The 18,520-nt window shown below is 43.1% G+C and overlaps 4 protein-coding genes across 8 annotated transcripts; 2 read left to right on the plus strand and 2 right to left on the minus strand.

Annotated features, from left to right (window-relative positions):
- Nucleotides 1–199: 199 nt before the first annotated feature.
- Nucleotides 200–5,525, minus strand: LOC115764485 (beta-glucuronidase-like). 2 transcript variants are annotated; one of them, XM_030707571.1, is made up of 9 exons: nucleotides 5,457–5,525; nucleotides 2,479–2,885; nucleotides 2,107–2,419; nucleotides 1,514–2,051; nucleotides 1,310–1,453; nucleotides 1,163–1,247; nucleotides 886–1,062; nucleotides 688–826; nucleotides 200–628 (listed from the first exon to the last, which is right to left on the minus strand). In XM_030707571.1, exons 1-9 carry the CDS (start codon nucleotides 5,458–5,460, stop codon nucleotides 435–437), a joined length of 2,001 nt encoding a protein of 666 aa, XP_030563431.1. In that variant the 5' UTR covers nucleotides 5,461–5,525; the 3' UTR covers nucleotides 200–434. The 2 variants fall into 2 exon arrangements, with proteins under 2 accessions (XP_030563431.1, XP_030563432.1); XM_030707572.1 differs by lacking the exons at nucleotides 200–628; nucleotides 688–826; nucleotides 5,457–5,525 and having other exon boundaries at nucleotides 1,017–1,077; nucleotides 2,479–2,831.
- Nucleotides 5,526–7,486: 1,961 nt separating this feature from the next.
- On the plus strand, nucleotides 7,487–11,120 carry LOC115764543 (exostosin-3). The gene is made up of 3 exons (XM_030707656.1): nucleotides 7,487–7,979; nucleotides 8,034–8,159; nucleotides 8,220–11,120. Exons 1-3 carry the CDS (start codon nucleotides 7,749–7,751, stop codon nucleotides 10,794–10,796), a joined length of 2,934 nt encoding a protein of 977 aa, XP_030563516.1. The 5' UTR covers nucleotides 7,487–7,748; the 3' UTR covers nucleotides 10,797–11,120.
- Nucleotides 11,121–11,191: 71 nt separating this feature from the next.
- Nucleotides 11,192–14,721, minus strand: LOC115764441 (ankyrin repeat domain-containing protein 13D). 2 transcript variants are annotated; one of them, XM_030707449.1, is made up of 7 exons: nucleotides 14,394–14,721; nucleotides 14,108–14,240; nucleotides 13,727–14,041; nucleotides 13,344–13,660; nucleotides 13,192–13,284; nucleotides 12,370–13,124; nucleotides 11,192–11,999 (listed from the first exon to the last, which is right to left on the minus strand). In XM_030707449.1, the coding sequence occupies exons 1-7, from the start codon at nucleotides 14,490–14,492 to the stop codon at nucleotides 11,786–11,788; spliced, it is 1,926 nt and encodes a 641-aa protein (XP_030563309.1). In that variant the 5' UTR covers nucleotides 14,493–14,721; the 3' UTR covers nucleotides 11,192–11,785. The 2 variants fall into 2 exon arrangements, with proteins under 2 accessions (XP_030563309.1, XP_030563310.1); XM_030707450.1 differs by lacking the exon at nucleotides 11,192–11,999 and adding an exon at nucleotides 12,039–12,299.
- Nucleotides 14,722–15,026: 305 nt separating this feature from the next.
- LOC115764442 (lysophosphatidylserine lipase ABHD12) lies at nucleotides 15,027–18,468 on the plus strand. 3 transcript variants are annotated; one of them, XM_030707451.1, is made up of 5 exons: nucleotides 15,027–15,113; nucleotides 15,179–15,286; nucleotides 16,293–16,580; nucleotides 17,094–17,212; nucleotides 17,272–18,468. In XM_030707451.1, exons 3-5 carry the CDS (start codon nucleotides 16,495–16,497, stop codon nucleotides 18,324–18,326), a joined length of 1,260 nt encoding a protein of 419 aa, XP_030563311.1. In that variant the 5' UTR covers nucleotides 15,027–15,113; nucleotides 15,179–15,286; nucleotides 16,293–16,494; the 3' UTR covers nucleotides 18,327–18,468. The 3 variants fall into 3 exon arrangements, with proteins under 3 accessions (XP_030563311.1, XP_030563312.1, XP_030563313.1); XM_030707452.1 differs by lacking the exon at nucleotides 16,293–16,580 and adding an exon at nucleotides 15,796–15,832 and having other exon boundaries at nucleotides 15,029–15,113; XM_030707453.1 differs by lacking the exons at nucleotides 15,027–15,113; nucleotides 15,179–15,286; nucleotides 16,293–16,580 and adding an exon at nucleotides 16,979–17,027.
- Nucleotides 18,469–18,520: the final 52 nt, after the last annotated feature.

An 18,520-nucleotide genomic window follows, 5' to 3' on the forward strand; every position in this document is an offset into this window, starting at 1 on the left:
ATGCATACATGCATACCTTGTTATTTGTTGGCTGTTACAAATAATAAACAGCTTAAAATAAGTTAACCACAAAATTATTAAAAACTTAACATATGTAAGCTTTAGTTGGTTAAATACCAAAAACAGATATAATATATAATAGATATAATATATTCTTACAGAAAAGCTTCTAGCCGAGTACATTTTGACATGATTTAAATTGAATTTAAGTCAAAGGCGAAAACTCTTTATTTTAAAAAGCATGTAACATTGTAGAAGGCGTAGCTATTGAAATGCATTTGTGGTCAGTTTTGATAAAACATTGGTTATAAAAACAGTATAAATATCTACAATACTTTTCTTCCGCGTGGACTTATGTGTATAATATTGTACTGTTACGTTGTTGTCATTTTAAGTATTCCACAGTCGAAGATGAAAACCTTCTGATTATTATTTTATAAATCACTGGAATCATGCTTTACATTGGAACCCACATCAGCAATGTAGGTGAACAGGTCACTTGGCAAGTTGCACTGATCTACCTCGCGGCCGAGAGCAAAATATCGCTGGCGCAGGAGGTGAGCCGCCGCTTTAGGCTGACGTGCGCGCGTGAAGACGCCCTTCTTGTTTCCTCCGACTCGTGTATAAGCTGGGGAAATGGAAACTTTTAGTACGCTTCTTTCGGCGCTCCTGTCAATTGTTACCCACATTGAGCCGTTTTGAAGTCGGCAAAGTTCCACACGAACTCGCCAATGAACCACTTTTTGCGCCGCAAAGCGTCGAAAGCTTTAAAATGCTGCGAGAATACCTCCGTCTGGAACTCTTCAGACCATACAAAAGCGGGTTGCTGTAACAAGCAATGGGAATTAGCTATAAACGATGACAACTTTCCTTGTTCCCTTTTACCAGATGTAGGCCCTCTAACGTGTCGGCGCCGTACTCCGCCATGATAACCGGCTTGTCATATTTATTGTTCCACGAGGTCGCTTCATTAATGACACGCTGTGTGACCATATCCAAGCGACCAGTGTTGCTGTACCAGGCGTTATAGCGGTTAAAGCTTATTATGTCTAGATGGCGTCCCTGTTATGAAAAGAGCTAAGCATGTTAATCAAATGTCTAGGTTGCGTCCCTGTTATGAAAAGAGCTAAGCATGTTAATCAAACCTGGATATGCTACTTACCGCTTTGTCATCATTCGAGGGCACTGCGATAGCCGCTGTAATTGGCCTTGTGCTATCCAAGGAACGTGTGTAGTTGGCCACAAATCTGTAAAAAAAAACGCATAGGATAGAGATTAACCAAGAGAGCTGTATAATTTTATTACTCACTGGAAATATGTGTCGGCATTTAGCTGTCCTGTGCGCGGCTCATTGGCAATGGACCACATCACAACGCTGGGATGATTTCGATCGCGATGTATAAGCTGCTCCAGGGAGGATTTATGTTTGTCCAGCAAAGCTTGATTAAAGTTTCTGTAAGAGGGAAGATGTAAGCTAGCGTTAATTATTTGTTATATTAATTATATTTATTACTCAGTATCCACGCTGGGGCATTCGTCGATGATCATTATGCCATGTTGATCGGCAAACTGCATTGACTCTTCCGAGTACGGATAATGCGATGTGCGGTAGGCATTGGCCCCAATCCACTTCAGCAGATTAAAGTCACGCGTCATCAAAGCATTATCCAGGCCCTTCCCACGCACATCAGCATCCTCATGGCGCCCAAAGCCGCGAAAATAGATCGGCTTGCCGTTAATAAGAAATGTAGTCTGGTTCCAACTAAGCGTCCGCAGGCCCACACTTAAACGGTAGACATCGAGCAGCTGTTCCTTGGCTGCATAGAGTTTGATCTCTAGCTCGTATAGGTATCCCGGATCAGGATGCATTAGATACGGCCACCAGGGCTTAACATTCTCAACTTTCAATGAACCCAAGAGCTTGCTGTCCGAGGTGGCATTGGCCACTAGTTCGCCCTCCCGGCTGTACAGCTGCAGTCGTGCGTACAGGGTATTGTCCGCTTCATTAGCGGCTGTGCCATTCACGGTAATGCTGTAATTCACAGTGCCCACTGAAAATGAGCTGCAGATATTATAGCTCTACTTTGGTCTAAATCGGATGCTTACCGCTGTTGTCTTCGGACAGATTCGTCTTGATCTCCACCTCCTCTATGAATGTTTTGGGTGTCGTGTACAGATGCACGGAACGGTGGATACCCGCATAATTGAAGAAGTCAAATGTGTAGCTTTGTATGATGGTAACGCCCTGATCGTTAGCCACCTCGGAGATTTTTCCCTGCGGCACCGTCGTCTGTATCAAGGCATTGTCACACATAACGGTGATGCGATTTTCTGCACCATATTTAAGCAAATGTGTGACTTCCGTCTCAAAGGGTAAATGTCCCATCTCATGCTTTATGGCCGACTGCCCGTTGATCCACTGCAGACAAACAGGCCACACAATAGTCATGGGTGTCATCTTTCTCGGTGACTACTTACAACAAAGGCCTCATAATGGACACTGCCAAAGCGCAGCCACACTCGCTGGTGCTGGCCCCAGGAACGCGGAACGAAAAACTTCCGATCGTACCAAACTGTGCCAACATGATCACGCAAAGCCTGCTCCGTTGTGATATCGTTGTACGATGCCGGCACTGGCATAGGAATGGTTGGCCTGCTCTTGCTCAAGTCATCATTGAACCAACCGTCACGTATACCCTGCGTAGGATTTGACTCATCCGACCGCACAAAGTTCCAGATGCCGTCCAGCGCACGCACCTCTCGCGTCTCTGACTCACGCGGATACAGCATACCTCTCGACGTCTCTATGTCCTTGTTTAGTATAATCAGAGCTAATGTAATGTTTACAATACAGAAGCCGATAACCAGCAAAAAGAGTGAAAGAGCTGAAAGTAGAGAGAAAGAACCGTAATACAATTATCACTACAATGTAGGCCAGAAACCGATAAAAATACTTTTTGTTTTGGGCTCTCGTTCCGCTTCCTGATAAGATATAAACATCAGTTGCTCATAAACTCATGAAGCAGCCAAAAAGGCATATGTTTCACCCATAAACATACTCGTGATTACTGTACCGCTGAACGATTGGTCAATGCCAATGCCAATGCATTGTAGGACTTAATTCAAAACACAACTAACTGGCATTGTTTCATTTCATTCTTACTGTCTAATATGTACTCACATTTGCAATTGTTGTGTTGAAAATCATTGTGCGAAACGTAACGGAAACGAAATGGAATCCAATATTAATTGTCAGGTTTTACAACAATGTAAAATGTAAAAACATAAGCAGGAACTAAATTTAATGCGCGCGTGTGCATATGGCGTATACTTAACAAAAGCTAAACAATATAATAAGCCATGCATATTCAGAATGCATCAAAGCTAAGCCGTGGTAAGCTTTCAGCATATCAACAGGTGTAGCCGTAACAGCTGTTCTGAAGCACATTCAAGCTCTCCCACACACTCACGCAAGTTAACGCTCTCGCTCTCTCTTTTTTTTGCCTCTCTCTTACACACTGACCCAAAATAAACGTGATATTAATAATGAGAAAAAAGGAAGCACTGCCGAAACCGCACATTTAGCATTCTATTTAGATTACTTAAACCACGCAAAGTGTTGAAGAATAACAACAATAGTTAAATAGTCAAACAAACATTTAAACAATCTCTTCAAGCCCATAATACAAGCGTTACGATGATGTGATATGCGAGCTACGTTTGCTGCCCGCTCGCTCGCCAGCCAAAAGTACACTAGGGTTGCGGGCATTAGTCGTTAGCGCCGCACTTCTTGTTTTTTGTTTTTTTTTGTTGTTTATCTTTTTACATGCTTATCAGCTGGTAAGCGAAAAAGCACAGATATATTGGCAAAAGCTTCCGCTGAAAAGCGGGCTTCAGTTTATAACGGACTTTTGAAAATATTGCGGTCAAATAGACGAACTCAATTGATTTTCACCTGCACTTATCACATAGTGTGTTTTATTTATTATTAATTTACACCTATTTCTGTTTTTTGCACGGTTTTGATTTAACACGGTTTGAAAATAAAAACAAGAGGTTCTAGTCAAGAGCTCCCGACTAGGAAATACCCTGAACCCTCTAATTGCAATACCAAATGCAGTTCGCACAACGCGCTCGCTTGAAGTAATAAATATAAATTTAAACAAAAAAGTTCCCTTGGCAGGGTTCGAACTCGCAACTGGCCGCATTACTTGTTGACGCTTCTACTCAACAGCCACACCAATAATGAAGTGTTATTAAGAAAAAGAGCACAGAATTCAATAGCAATTGCAATGCTGTTGATATAATTCGAAGCAGACACGCATGAATGTGTGTGTGTGTGCAGAAATTCTTGGAATTTGCGCCCCATCCAATTGCGCAGTTACATATAACGTTGGTTTTCTCTTAACCGATCTTAATGAAATTTTCTACAGTATATCTTAATATACCATAGAATATTTGTGTATTCTCATAAAGTCAATTGCATTAAAATTGTGGCTTAAGTCGGTGGGCAACCCAACTGGGTTATTAACTTGATTTATAGCTCTGCGTTGGTAGCGGGGACCTGGCGATAAGTATAAAATGAAATATACTTGATATATATATAATGTTCTAGAAGCAACATATCAAGTTTGGTGATTCTAGCTCTTAATATTTATCCAATTTGCTCAAAAAACAGGATGTCGATATCGATTTTTATCGATTGCTTGGAAACGGAGTAAGTCTCTGCTTCTTATAGCTTCTGATATCCTTACGTTTATACATACGGACAGACGGACGGAGGGAGGGACAGACAGACGGACGTGGCTAGATCGACTCGGTTGGGCTTACATTTTTTTTTGTCAAATTTAGTTTTTGTAAGATATGTATGTTCATATCACAAATTTAGGTGAATTCCCTTTTTGTGCTTACAACAAAATTTATTTGTCAGAGCAATTGAAATATTTTGTGAGCTATCACTGCAGTCAGACGTGTTTGTTAATGACATTTTTTATAGACAAATTTGTTTTTCCAACTTTGCATCAAATTTTAATTTGAAAGAATTAAGATTAAAGGTCAGCAAAGAAATATTTTATAGCCATTCAGTAATTTATATTTTTTCTTTTATTTTTTAATTTTAAAAGTTGAAAAACCTTTTGTTTTTGTTAGCAACATAGCTAATTAACACAATTGTTTTTAGTTCCTGAACTTGTCATACATTTAATTCACATGACTTTTAAGATGAGAGTGCATATCATTTTTTCTTTAATAACTATTCTTGGGTAAATACACATAATATATGTGATTTAACAAGTGATTTTCACTAATTTTAATCAGTTTTAGAAATAAGAAACCAATCATCTGTTTTTGCATACGATCAATGTCTTTTTTACGCGGTTTTCTTACATGGTTATCATTTGGAACCAATCCACCGTGTAAAGATTAGATTTTCACATACACCTGTGCTCTAAACTTACGCATTTTTTCCGCCTTTTCCCATATGGAGTTGTAACTACGGCTATCAGCTAACTGAAGTTAGAACGCCAGCGGCAGCTCCCTTTTTAAAGGCCATGAAGGTGCAACTCAGCAAGCGAATGCTTTAAATGCGCGGCATGGCCAATGCATTTGCATATGCTAAAAATGCCAGACACAGCCAATTTAGCATGTGTTTTTTTTTTTTTTTTTGTAGGGCTGAGTGCTAATAAAAACAACTAAAACAACAACTTACCCCAGATTTCATGTTTCTGACAAGACAGGCGTATCTCCAGATGCATTGTTCTACTGAACTGCAACGTGTGATTGGCCAATGCGAACTGAATTTAAATAAGTTATGCGACTGACTACCTGCGCCTACATCAGTGTATGTCCAGCTAACGGACTGAGCTGACCACCTTACCCATTACCCGTGGCGCTGTGAGCCAGTTTCTTGCGGCTTCCATAAGCGATAGTCAGACGACGAGCCTGAATCCGCCAAAACGCTCAACGGATGTCATTAGACAAGGTAATTGTGGGCCGCGGTGCTGCAGCCGCACAAAGGTCGCTCAGTAACGCCCTCGGCTCCCTTTGGGTTCCCGCTGCTGGCTGGGCTTAAGCGCATGGACGGAAGCTCACGCACAACACCAACACTAACACACACACACACACACCAACACTAACACACACACACACACACCAACACTAACACACACAGACACACAGACGGAGCCAGTGTCGGCGCGCTCAGCCGACAGTTGTCAATGCATTGAATGTGCCCCTAATAAGGCCCCACACGATAAGCTGTGTGCTCCAAATCCAAAAGTGTGTTCATCGCATTCTTTGGGGTCAACGACAAAGAAATCTACGACACAATCACAACATGAATAAGTCGGGGCTGCTTCGGGCAGCCTAATAAAGGAACTGGCAGGAGCCATGCCACAAGGATTTTGTTGATTCATTTATTTTGACTCGAACGCCTTTTGATGATTGCAACTAGTTTTAATGAATCAAATCAAAGACCCGTTTTGTAGGTACTGACTTAGATTGGAGTTCTCTTTCTAAATAACTTTAATTTTTATGTGAATTTCTAGTTGAAATATTATTTTTGGCTCCTCAATTACGCAACTTTTATATAATTAAGATAAGTGGAAACCAGGAAATCAAGTTTAATACCGGGAATTTTAGAGTTCATTTATCAACAGGCCCCTCTTCGCGATGCTTTGACATGACTTACACGGCATGATATATCGTAATTGTATTGTAGAAATCATTTTTAGAAGATGGTAAAAAAAATGGATAATGGGAAAAATATACATTTAACTACGTTTGTGCAGTCATGATTAGTTTATGCAAATAACAACTAGTTATGTATGCATATGCCATCTTTTTTATTTATATTATAAATTGGAATGTAATTACTAATATTTACTATTATACTTTACCCATTTTCACTTTTATTGCTGAGGTGCTTTCTAAACGTTAGTTATTTGGCAAGTTTTTCGATGAAATTTTATTGAACGGCACAAACACTTTTAACTTTGAAACATTATTTATCATTTCTCATTGGGTTTGATCAATTATAACACTCCGTGCTTAATTTGTTTACGCTTTGCCTAAGATAAACTCACGCCGGGTCAAAGACGAAACTACGCATAATAAACAATCAAACACACACACACACACACACACGCGCACAAGGGACTAAACACAACTACGACCACAAGCTAGGCGCGCGTACGCAGGCCGACTGATTTCAAAGCTTCGGCTTGAGTTGCGGTTTTGGATTCTTGTCAGCAAGCTTAGTGAGTTACATACATACATACATATTTACATATGCATAAATGTATGTGTGTGCTGGTGGAAGAGCAAGAGGCAAAATTGTGTTTTGCTACCATATATTTTATGCTGCACAAAAAAAAAAAAGAAAATCTCTCAAAAAACATGCACATGCATGTATGTAAAACCTGCTGAAATGAAATACATATATTAAGTTCCCATACGTCACTAACAAACTCTCAACAAACAAAAGTGACATTTGGCTAGCGCACATTTTTAATTCGTAGACAGGGCTGTTATTAAAAACAATAACATTGAAATGTAAACAAAATCAGCTGTAAAGATTGGTATACTTGTCTGATAGTTCGATAGAATAAAATATCGGGAGCTCAAAATTATCGATGAGCTCGATATATTCAGACAGTGCTTTTAACTATGTTTAGTGCAATGTTTTGATAAAAGCAAACAATTTGTATTTGCAAAGCTGATATTATCCGGCTTAAAGTGGAAGCAGCAAAATGCCCCTGTCCTTTGACCTGGATAGCACCAATGCCTATCAAAGCATATCACAGGACTGCAGCGATATGGATAAAAATCTGCCAAAATCCATACCACCAGCAGCATCAACGCATCTAAGATACAGCATGAGCGTTGTCTGGATGCGACAGTGCCGTCTTTACAAGTTTACGATCCTAATACTGCTGCTATTGGTGCTGCTGCCTTTGTTAGCGCACCGCAAATTGCTAAATGTGAGTTAAAGCATGCATTGCTGATTCAAAATATTCATTCATTCTGTGTGCCAGGCTGAGCTGGATACACCGCCGACAGATGTGCATCGCACCCGACCGCTGCTGGACGCCTATGAGGATTTTAGTGCCATGCGCGCCAGCGATCTAAAGATGCGCATTGAGGAAATGCTGAGAATTAAGGTAGGAGGAATCCGGCAGTAGACACACATACATATTTTCAAATGTGTGCACCCGTTTTAGAGCACCGTATCTGTGGAGCTGCGTGAACTAGAATCTCGTCGCCAAAAACTTCAGTCGGACATCAGCCAGTATAACCAGAAGATCGAGGAACTGAAGCAGGAGCTGTTACGGGAACAGACAGAACTTGAGCGGCTGAAAATCTCTGTGGAGCAGGCTCAGGTGGCGCAACAGGAAGCAGTCCAACGTAACACTCCAGAATTAGCCTTGCCACGCACACTACTACCCAGCTCTCTTCCGCGCAAGATGAATGCAGTCGGCAAAGGCATTGCAGCCGCCTGTGAGATGCACAATTGTTTTGACCATTCGCGGTGCAGTCTTACCTCCGGGTTTCCAGTCTACCTTTACGATCCAGACGTTTACAACGTGCAGCGTGCGGGTTACGACATCGACGGCTTCTTAAAGACCACACTAAAACAAACTTTAGGCTACAATGCGCACATTGTGCGAGATCCTAAACTAGCCTGTATTTACCTTGTACTGGTGGGTGAAGCTCTTTTAGAGCAAGATCTTCTGCGCAACAACCGCTATGCAGCACAAGAGGTCGTACACCAGCCGCAGCAATCCACAGCCGCAAATGAGGCCGCAAACTCGCCCATCGATATGCAAAAGCTGTACCAGCTGCCCTATTGGGGAGGCGACGGACGCAATCATGTACTGTTGAATCTTGCTCGCCGCGACTTGAATTCAGCACGAACCAATCCGTTGCTTCAGCAGAACACCATGCGTGCCATCATCGTACAGAGCTCTTTTGAACGTGATCAGTTCCGTCCTGGCTATGATCTGATTGTGCCGCCCATTCTGGGCCCTCCTGGCGGTGATGTCTGGCAGGAATGCGCAAGTATGGTTCCAGCTCGACGAAAGTTTTTACTGACGTTCCAGGGGGAGCTGCGACCGACACAATTCGCACAATCAGAACTCCAGTCGTTGGATGACTTTATTATCGATCATCTCAATGATATGTCGCGCACCGCTACACAGGATCACTTTCAGCTACAATTCCAATGCGTGCCCGCAACAGAGCAACAGGAAGCGGATGCGTTAGGCGATTGGACACTTTGCGGATCTGACTCTTCGCGCAAGCAGCTACTCAAGGACTCTACATATGTGTTGATATTGCCTCCGTTGGGCCAGCGCGTTAGTTCCACGCTGATGTTGGCGCGTCTCTATGAAGCGCTGCGCTCGGGCGCTGTTCCTGTCATCCTGGGCGCTGATGAACTGCGCTTGCCATATGCTGAGACGATTGACTGGCGCCGTGCTGCTCTTTTACTGCCAAAGGCACGCATAACGGAGCTGCATTTTTTGTTGCGGGCTGTGCAAGATGCGGATTTACTGCAATTACGTCGCCAGGGCCGTTTGATTTGGGAACGCTATCTAAGCTCGGTGCAAGCCACCGTAGACACTGTAATAGCCAGTATGCGCGATCGACTGGGAATACCGCCACGTCCAGTGCCACTAGTTGTTGCCCAGAGCGTGTTTAATAACACTTTTATACCTCTAAAGTCTGAGCCGCCTGTGGGAATGGATACGGAGCCGGAGGAGTCCCTGGGCCCCATTGAGCCGCCGTATCCGAGTCCATCTTTCCGCCGCAACTACACAGTTTTTCGCATTCAATCAAAAGAAGCGTGGAATGATTGGATGGATCCGTTTTACTTGTATCCGCAACTTCCCTTTGATCCGGCTCTACCGTCCGAGGCGAAGTTTATGGGCTCTCACACAGGCTTCCGGCCCATTGGCAAAGGGATTGGCGGAGCTGGAAAGGAATTCAGTGAAGCACTGGGTGGTAATTACCCGCGCGAACAATTCACCATTGTTATCCTCACCTACGAACGTGAACAGGTGCTGATGGACTCGTTGGGTCGCCTCTACGGACTGCCGTATTTACATAAAGTGGTCGTCGTGTGGAACTCGCCCAAACCGCCTTTGGATGACTTGCGCTGGCCTGATATAGGTGTGCCTGTTGCTGTGGTGCGAGCCCCACGCAACTCTCTCAACAATCGCTTCCTTCCGTTCGATGTTATTGAAACCGAAGCGGTACTCTCAGTGGATGATGACGCCCATTTGCGGCATGACGAGATTCTGTTCGGCTTTCGTGTGTGGCGAGAGCATCGCGATCGGGTCGTCGGTTTCCCGGGTCGCTACCACGCCTGGGATCTAAGCAGCAATAACATGTGGCACTACAACTCAAACTATAGCTGTGAGCTGAGCATGGTGCTCACGGGCGCCGCCTTCATTCACAAGTACTATATGTTCCTGTACACCTATCACCTGCCGCAGGCCATACGCGACAAGGTCGATGAGTATATGAATTGCGAGGATATCGCCATGAATTTTCTCGTTTCCCATCTCACGCGACGTCCGCCCGTTAAGGTTACCTCGCGCTGGACCTTCCGCTGTCCCGGCTGTCCGGTGTCCCTTAGCGAGGACGATACACATTTTCAGGAGCGGCATAAGTGCATAAATTTCTTTAGCCAGGTCTTTGGCTACACACCATTGCTAAACACGCAATATCGCGCCGACTCCATACTCTTCAAGACGCGAATTCCGCACGACAAGCAGAAATGCTTCAAGTACATCTAGACTCCTGACTCCACAAATCATTTAGCAGCGGGCGTACTTATGCCTAATCCTTTATACTACATTTTAGCTGGTAAGTATCTAGTTAACAAAACAACTGATCAACCGATCAGTTAGTGGCTATAACGTGCGTAATTGTGAGATTATCGAAATGGTTTATGTAAATACATTATATAGCTGCCATCAATATGAAATTAGAATTCATATTTGTATTAGCTTCGGCTAGTCGAACGAACAGAGGTTCCCAAAGAGTTTGTAAGATTTTGTATGTTAAGTTCTGTCCAAGTCAGAGATGACATTATTGTATATACGGTCGAATAAAATATAATTGTTTATTTACGCAGTTGGTTTCGTTGTCATTTGGTTCGATTGGGTAAGGCGTAATTAATATAAAGTTTATCTCTTTATTTGTATATTTTAATTTTCACAAAAATGTTTACTTGTATTAAAATATTGATAATGCTGATTAGTAGTAAATCGATAGATTAGATCAATATACATACACTTGTGTATAAATAAATCAGAATGTTAGAAAAGTTTCCCCGACAGTCGAAGATTGACAATGTTAGCAAATGACTTTTATGCACTTTTTTTGTCGCCTAGGATTTTTCGTTTTTAATAGTTATTTAGCAAGAGCTAATACATGAATTTATTATGCATACAATGTGATATACATTTGTGAGGATATTGCAAAAACGCGCGAGTTTCGAGTTGAGAGCTGAAGAGCGTTCCTTAGCAGAATAGAGTTGAGAAGAAAATTGCTCTTGCTTTGTTGTTTAGTTACATATCACAATACAAACCAACATAAACTAAAAAAAAATTTACAACATAGGCGTAATTTTTACATACTATAATTACATATAAACTATTCCAATTTTGTTATCGACAAAAGGGGAATCTTTTGATTGACGACAGACTTGTGACTGCTGATTGATTGATTGGTTACATTTGGTTACCTAATTGGTTCAATGGTTGGTAGATTGGTAGGATGGCTAGTGCTCCTGCAGGCTGAGCTTAAGCGCCTGCTCGATCATCTCTTGCTCACGCTGGCGCTCTAGCTCGTATTTTTGCTGGTCCTGCTGCGAAAGACGCATGGCCATTGCCAGATCAGAGTCCATGTACCGAAAGCCGCCGTCATCATCATCCTCGGAGACTGGTGAGCCGCTCGCGTTGCCATGGGCTCCAAGAAGCGACTCGTGCAACACACTGTAAACGGAACAGGAAGACACACACAAAGAAGCTGGGGTAAAATGATTGCTAGCAATACGTTGGAAATCGGCTAGGGGACAGTGAGATTGTGTGTTCTACTTGAAGATCTTTTTCATGTAGCTAAGGTCATTCTTGAACTGCGCGCCCGCCGAGGAAGAACGGCTTCGCTGCTGCTGTGGCTCTAGTGGAGGCGGTGCCAGGTGAGAAGTGTGCAAGGGCGAAGGCTTAGGCGAATAGCGCCCATATAGTTGGTTAGGTGAGAGCATAGTGCGCTTATTTAAATAGGAACGGGAATTACTAGCGTTACGTTGCCGTTGCACTTGTTTAACTCAGATGTATAAGTAAAAAATATATGTGAGTTGCTTACCGTTGCAGCTGCTCGTCGTCCTCAGGCAGCAGCTCGGTGCCTACAGCATTTTGACCGCGTAGCACCTCCCAGATGTCCACCTTATCAGTGTCATTGTCTAGGCCACATGCGCCGACTGCGCCGCTTGACTCGGCCAGGCTCTGCTCGATGGCGTACTGCAGCATATCATCTTCGTCCAGCGGTATTTGTCGACGCGAGTCCGCGCCACGGTTGACATAATGACTGGGTATGTCAAAGCAGCGATCGTCCACCAGACATGTAGTGCGGTCTTGTTCCTGAAGTGTGGTCACGTGCTCCACGGGCGTTGTCATGGCGAACACATTGCCGAACGTAATGCAGGCGTTAAGGACATGGAAGAGCGGTATCTCTACCTTGACCGGAAAACCAGAAGGCAGTTGCATTGTAATAAAGTCTTTAAGTTTGGATACATGCGGGCTGGCCATTGTGGACATGAGATCCAGTATGGGAAGCACTTGTTCCTGCAGCCGAATGGGATACTCTTCTGCCAGCCATAGATTGGCCTTAAATCGCTGCACTTTTGTGCTTAAATTCTTTGGCTTGCCAATATCCCGACCCTGCAGATCAACCTCAGCACTAAAGTACTCCTCGGGTGTGATAAGCACATGTGGCGTGCTCGCACCAGAGCCGCAGGCGGAGCTGCTATTGCTCTCAGCTTTAAGAATGGGTGAGGCACGGTCACCATTTTCACTGTAGGCAACAGCAGGAACTGCTTCAACGGGACGAGGTGAATATGTCTATAAATCAGAAATCAGCAATTGCCATTAGATGCCCAAAGGGATGCCTTCACAATCTGTGACTTACGCGTTCTTTGATTGCAGGGACATCCGCTGATGGCACGTAATCCTCGTCGGCAATACCCAACAAACTGTGCAGAGGCGTGCGAGCCGTTTTGTTCTGCAAAAGAGAACAGTCAGGATTAATTTTTTATTATTTGTACTTTTGCTTGAGTTAACCTTGATTTGCTCCTCGTTCAGATGGTCCATTCGCGTCTTTGTGACAAACTCCACGTTGCTAGCGCCATACACCTTACAGTTGTAGCCATTGATAACCTCTGACTTTTCGCTGCGCCAGCCCCAAATGCCAGATTTGTTGCGCTCAAAACTGATCTTTTCCATTTCGATGTTGTTGGTGATGACGGGCGCCGCCAGGCGCGCGCGAACTGTGCCCAACGGGGGCGGTATGGCCACAATATCACCAATATCGCTGCTCATCTGCTCCACCATCACCTCGCGTGTATCGTGATCGATTTCAATCATTGTTGCCGTGTCCTCTATGAAACAAACAAACCGATGCTGGCATTATAAAGTGTACCGTTATTGCATATGTTCGCACTCACTGCCGCCTTTGAATATGTAGGATCTGTTGCCGCGCTGCCAGGTGTTGTTGTCGAAGCCAAGGAGAGTGGTGTCGATGCGCACGTTGGCACCGCGCTTGTACACCTTGTAGATATCACTTGGACAGAGGCGAGACATCAACGGCACCCACGACGTGAACTCCCACTTCATCTCTATGTAGAAGTCAGGTGCGTCCAGCAGATGCTGCAGCAGCTTGGGCACGTGTGTCACACGTTGCACGTGACGCTGCAAGTCGCGGACTTCAATGATGGCGGTCAGTATGTCCACATCGCCGGTACACACAGCCTCCTGCACAACTATAACAACGAAAGAGATAGACGGATGATAAAGAGTTGAAAGGGCAGCTCGGGTATGCGACTTACTTGACCAGCCCGCATGCTCATAGGTCGCATTGCACTTGGCAGCTAAAAGGCACTTGACGCATTGCAAATTTGCTAGACGTACTGCTAGCATTAAAGGTGTGCGGCCGCGCGGATCGATTTTTTCCTTATCAATCTGAAAGTTGAGCTGTTAATGTTGTTCTATTGTTGCAGTCGTCGAGTCATTTGGGGGCACTAATTCAATTAGTAGCGCACACCTGCCTGTGCCTGTCCCCGTCAAAATTCGGTGGGCAATCAGACCAACCAAACCACCCAGCCGACTACAAACCTGTTCCGTCTGCAATTGTTGCTGCAGCTCTTCAACGTTCCCATTCCAGATCTGCCAGTGCAGCGGATATTCTGACTTAACTTCGTCCAAACTCTTCATTCTCTCGATGCGGCGCTGCCGTTGCGTTCTACTAATTGCTAACTAGAGTTGTATCGAATTGTTCGAAAAAGGTTCGATCGAACGACTTTCTAAACTGAACGTACGAACTGAGTCCCTTATTGTCGTTCATTTAGTTCATAATTGCACTCTCACTGTTTCATCAAAACTAACATTTTTCAATACTGTTTTTAACACGACAAATATTAATCGAATGGGAGAGTTAATCGACAGCCCACCCTGCGATGGGCTGTAAATATTCCATTTATGCACGCCAAATGTAAATGTAAAATCATAAATAAAAGTGTCGCAATTTTAAAAGTTGACTTAAAAACAGTGCAACTAAGTAATAAATATTATTGATTAGAAATCTATCGAAACAAATATTGTCAGCTGTTCGTTTAGCGGAGTGCACACACTGGCACACTGTTGTTCTTAATTTTAAGAAAAAGTAATCAAAGATTATAATTCTTAATACTTGAAACTATCATCAAGTAAAGCCAAAGAAACTCTTTTGGTGACAGCCTGGTTAAGTTTACTTACAACTTTGGCAAGGACAGAGTTTTTGGTATTTGAATATATTATATAAAATATAGCCAGAACTAACACTAACCGTGGCCATAAGTAAGTCAAAAGCAATAAGCCATATATATCTGATCAATACTTTTACTTACAAGTACCAAACGTAGTCTTGCAGATCTCAGCAAAGCAAAGGTCATAGAAATATCTAAATATTTAGACTGAAACACAACTTTACACTTTCAGCATTTGCCACGTAGACTGCAACAAAGGCGCCGGTAAGTGTCGCATACCATATCAACTCAATTAGCGTTAATGGAAGCATTAACAAGTGCATATAAAATGTACCATTCAAATTCAATTCAAGTTAAAGTAAAATAAACGCCTGTGAAAAAGTCACAGAGCGTACATGATCAGCTGGCCGGCGTAAGACACAGAGTAACAAAGAGAGAGAGAGAGAGAGAGAGCGGGAAAAACTTGCGTTCATTCGCGTTCATAGCTGTGCATTTGTTTTGTTTTGGGGCCAGTCAGTCGCATAAGGCCTAACGCACAGGCCTCAACGTGTTGCCTTTCAGTTTGTTAGTGTTGAAAAATTGTTTGAGAATCGGTCAAATCATATCAATTACCTAATTGCCTAATTATTCAATTGCTTGCATTTCGTTTTGTCTGCACTCTCTCCACTCTCCACTCTCCATTAATCGTTTGCTAACCGTGTTGTTTTTTGTTAATCCAAACTTTCTAATTAAATGCCTTGTTCATTTTCTTCTTCTTCTTGTTGTTGTTGCAGTTATGCTCTTTGCGCGTAGGCGGCATTTCTTCAAGAGGTGAATTCTAGTGTTTTGTATATAATTAACGCGTAATTAACATACATCAAATTATTTTGTTTTCAAGAAATTCGCTTCCTTAAGGCTGCATAAGTCATAACTGTATTAAGTTTATTTAAATGTGTGTAGTCTGTTGCTGATAACGGGATCGGTCGGTCGGCGATTCATATTCGTTATCATGCTCATTATCTTTATGTGTTCACCAAATAATACGATACATCACGCACTGCTGTTTAACTAAACGTAATAATCATTTAAAGCCGCCTTCTGCCCAATCAGCAACAGGGTACAAAGTTTTTTCCAGTGCATTTGTCAATTGTTTTTGTTTTCCTTTTGGCCTGGGTCACTTCGTAGTTGGATGCTAGCACGGGCTTTTGCATGCTTTAATTTATATAATTTGTATGTATGATAAGCTAATAATCAAGTAACTTTGTTTATTCTCTTCCCTATTTTCGGCTAGACGTTTAGTACGTTTGTAAAAGACAAATCCGTGAATCTCACACAGAATAACAAATATTTTATACAGCAAAAAGAAAACCAAAACCAAGCCCTATTTTTTATACTGCTCTGCTAAAATTAACCAAAGGCTCGATCGTACAATCATACAAATTTGAAATAATCATAATCGCGCCAACTTCTCGTCAGCAGCCGCATTGCGCACAATGTACGAGCTTCATAGTTGTTTAAATTTAGTTTTCTATGCAACGATCATTCCCGGAACGATCCTAATTAGTTGGCTGACTGGGCTGTAAGTATTTATGCTCGATCGCAACGATCCCTACATTAATCAAAATAACATATATACATACGTATATGTATATATATATATATATATATATATATATATATATATATATATATATATATATGTGTGTGTGTGTTTGAATAATATATAAAATATATCTAAATTAAATGAATGTAGTTTTTTGTTTGATTTTATATGCTGCATATATATTTTTTGTTATTATTTTCATTTAATTTGCAATTCTAAAGAAGTTTTTTGCATCGTGGCATAAATATTTGGCATCTCGCTCGGGATCCTTGAGATGACAAGCCTCCGTTGTGCTCCGTTTCAGCTCCTCTAGTTGCCGTATCAGAAAGTTGACAAGAATTCCACTCGAATCAAATTTATATTTGTATTTAATTGAAATCATTTTGTGTGTAGTTTCTCTTTTTTTGTAGTTCTTATGTTTAAGTACGCTTTATAATGATTCTGCACAGGACAAACAATTAATTTGTAAACAATGCGATTACTCCTCAGAGTTGGCCTGCCCTGTCTGGTGATAGCCCTGCTGCTGTTCCTCGCCTTCTTCGTACTGCTGCCTCTGGCTTTTCGGTCCTCCGTGACACTGCAGCGGGGCATACTTTTCCTCACATTTAGTAAGTAGTTCGGCTTAGTTCCCAACGAGGTGCGCTCTAACACGAAATGTTTCTTGAAGTTACCTACCCGAAAGGACTTGACCTCACTAAACCGGATAGCGTTGGACTTTATGCCACACGCAACTTCTATATCACCGTTAAGGATCATGACGAAGACGATGACGGCGTACGCATTGGTGTCTGGCACGTCCTGCCCAAGAACACAGTGCGCCGATTTCGGCGAGAGCTGCATGTGGAGACGGCCTATGAGGAGGATGCGGAATCAGCTGCGTCGCACGACCAGTTGTCCCTGCCCAGCAACATCGCCGACAACAATGAGGAGCTAGAGCGATTGGCACCTGCGCTGCGAGCTGAATTCCCAGTAATTGTGCCTGAGAATGAACAGCTATTTTATGAGCGCTTACTACGCGTGCCTGGCGGCTGCGTGGTCCTCTATTTGCATGGCAACACAGCTACCAGGGGCAGCGGTCATCGTTCCGAGGTGTACAAGCTGCTACGGCAACTGAACTATCACGTCTTTTCCTTTGACTATCGCGGTTACGCGGACTCGGATCCTGTGCCGCCCACAGAGGACGGTGTGGTGCGTGATGCAATGATGGTTTTTGAATACATTGCGAATTTGACATCAAATCCGATTTTCATATGGGGCCATTCCCTCGGCACTGGTGTGGCCACCCACATGTGCGCCAAGCTGGCGAGTTTAAAGGAGCGCGGTCCGCGCGGCGTCATACTGGAAAGTCCATTTACAAACATTCGTGACGAGATTCGGCTGCATCCGTTCTCGCGACCCTTCCGACATCTGCCCTGGTATGACTTTACGATCTCGGAGCCAATGTACAGTAACAAACTGCGCTTTGAGTCGGACAAGCATGTGGCCGAGTTTCATCAACCCATCATGATCGTGCACGCTGAGGACGATGTTGTGGTGCCTTTTCATCTGGGCTACCGACTCTACCGAATTGCACTTGATAAGCGCAGTCGCTCCTGGGGACCGGTTGAGTTTCATCGTTTTGATGGGAGTCATGGCTACGGCCACAAGTATTTATGTCGGGCTCCGGAGATGCCGAGACTGGTGCAAAACTTCCTGGAGACGTATCGCGATGCAGTCTACTAGACAAGGATTCCTTGCTGGAATGTAGATCGTAAATTATTTATAAAAGCAACGGAGTATTTAAATTAAATTTTATACCGCAACATGTAACAATATTAATCGCACGGTGCATACAAATTAAAATAGTCATTTATAGGATACAAAAGTGCTGGGCTTTTATTTATAGTTACAAGTTTTTCGTAGTCGAGGTCAGTGTG

The sequence above is a fragment of the Drosophila novamexicana genome, unplaced genomic scaffold (genome assembly GCF_003285875.2).
Source record: "Drosophila novamexicana strain 15010-1031.04,08,12 unplaced genomic scaffold, DnovRS2.1 tig00000858-arrow-arrow-pilon, whole genome shotgun sequence".
NCBI lineage: Eukaryota > Metazoa > Arthropoda > Insecta > Diptera > Drosophilidae > Drosophila > Drosophila novamexicana.

Excerpts from the sequence above, each read along its gene's own strand:
- LOC115764442 (XM_030707451.1), top strand. The coding sequence starts at position 16,495 with ATGTACGAGCTTCATAGTTGTTTAAATTTAGTTTTCTATGCAACGATC. Across the intron at positions 16,581-17,093 it reads ATTAGTTGGCTGACTGGGCT|AGTTGGCCTGCCCTGTCTGG; the intron begins GTAAGTATTTAT and ends ATTACTCCTCAG. Across the intron at positions 17,213-17,271 it reads CATACTTTTCCTCACATTTA|TTACCTACCCGAAAGGACTT; the intron begins GTAAGTAGTTCG and ends TGTTTCTTGAAG.
- LOC115764441 (XM_030707449.1), bottom strand. The coding sequence starts at position 14,492 with ATGAAGAGTTTGGACGAAGTTAAGTCAGAATATCCGCTGCACTGGCAG. Across the intron at positions 14,241-14,393 it reads AACAATTGCAGACGGAACAG|ATTGATAAGGAAAAAATCGA; the intron begins GTTTGTAGTCGG and ends CTCAACTTTCAG. Across the intron at positions 13,661-13,726 it reads CTACATATTCAAAGGCGGCA|AGGACACGGCAACAATGATT; the intron begins GTGAGTGCGAAC and ends TTTGTTTCATAG.
- LOC115764485 (XM_030707571.1), bottom strand. Across the intron at positions 2,420-2,478 it reads TCCATTATGAGGCCTTTGTT|TGGATCAACGGGCAGTCGGC; the intron begins GTAAGTAGTCAC and ends GTTTGTCTGCAG. Across the intron at positions 1,248-1,309 it reads AATGCCGACACATATTTCCA|ATTTGTGGCCAACTACACAC; the intron begins GTGAGTAATAAA and ends TTTTTTTTACAG.
- LOC115764543 (XM_030707656.1), top strand. The coding sequence starts at position 7,749 with ATGCCCCTGTCCTTTGACCTGGATAGCACCAATGCCTATCAAAGCATA. Across the intron at positions 7,980-8,033 it reads CGCACCGCAAATTGCTAAAT|GCTGAGCTGGATACACCGCC; the intron begins GTGAGTTAAAGC and ends TCTGTGTGCCAG. Across the intron at positions 8,160-8,219 it reads AGGAAATGCTGAGAATTAAG|AGCACCGTATCTGTGGAGCT; the intron begins GTAGGAGGAATC and ends CACCCGTTTTAG.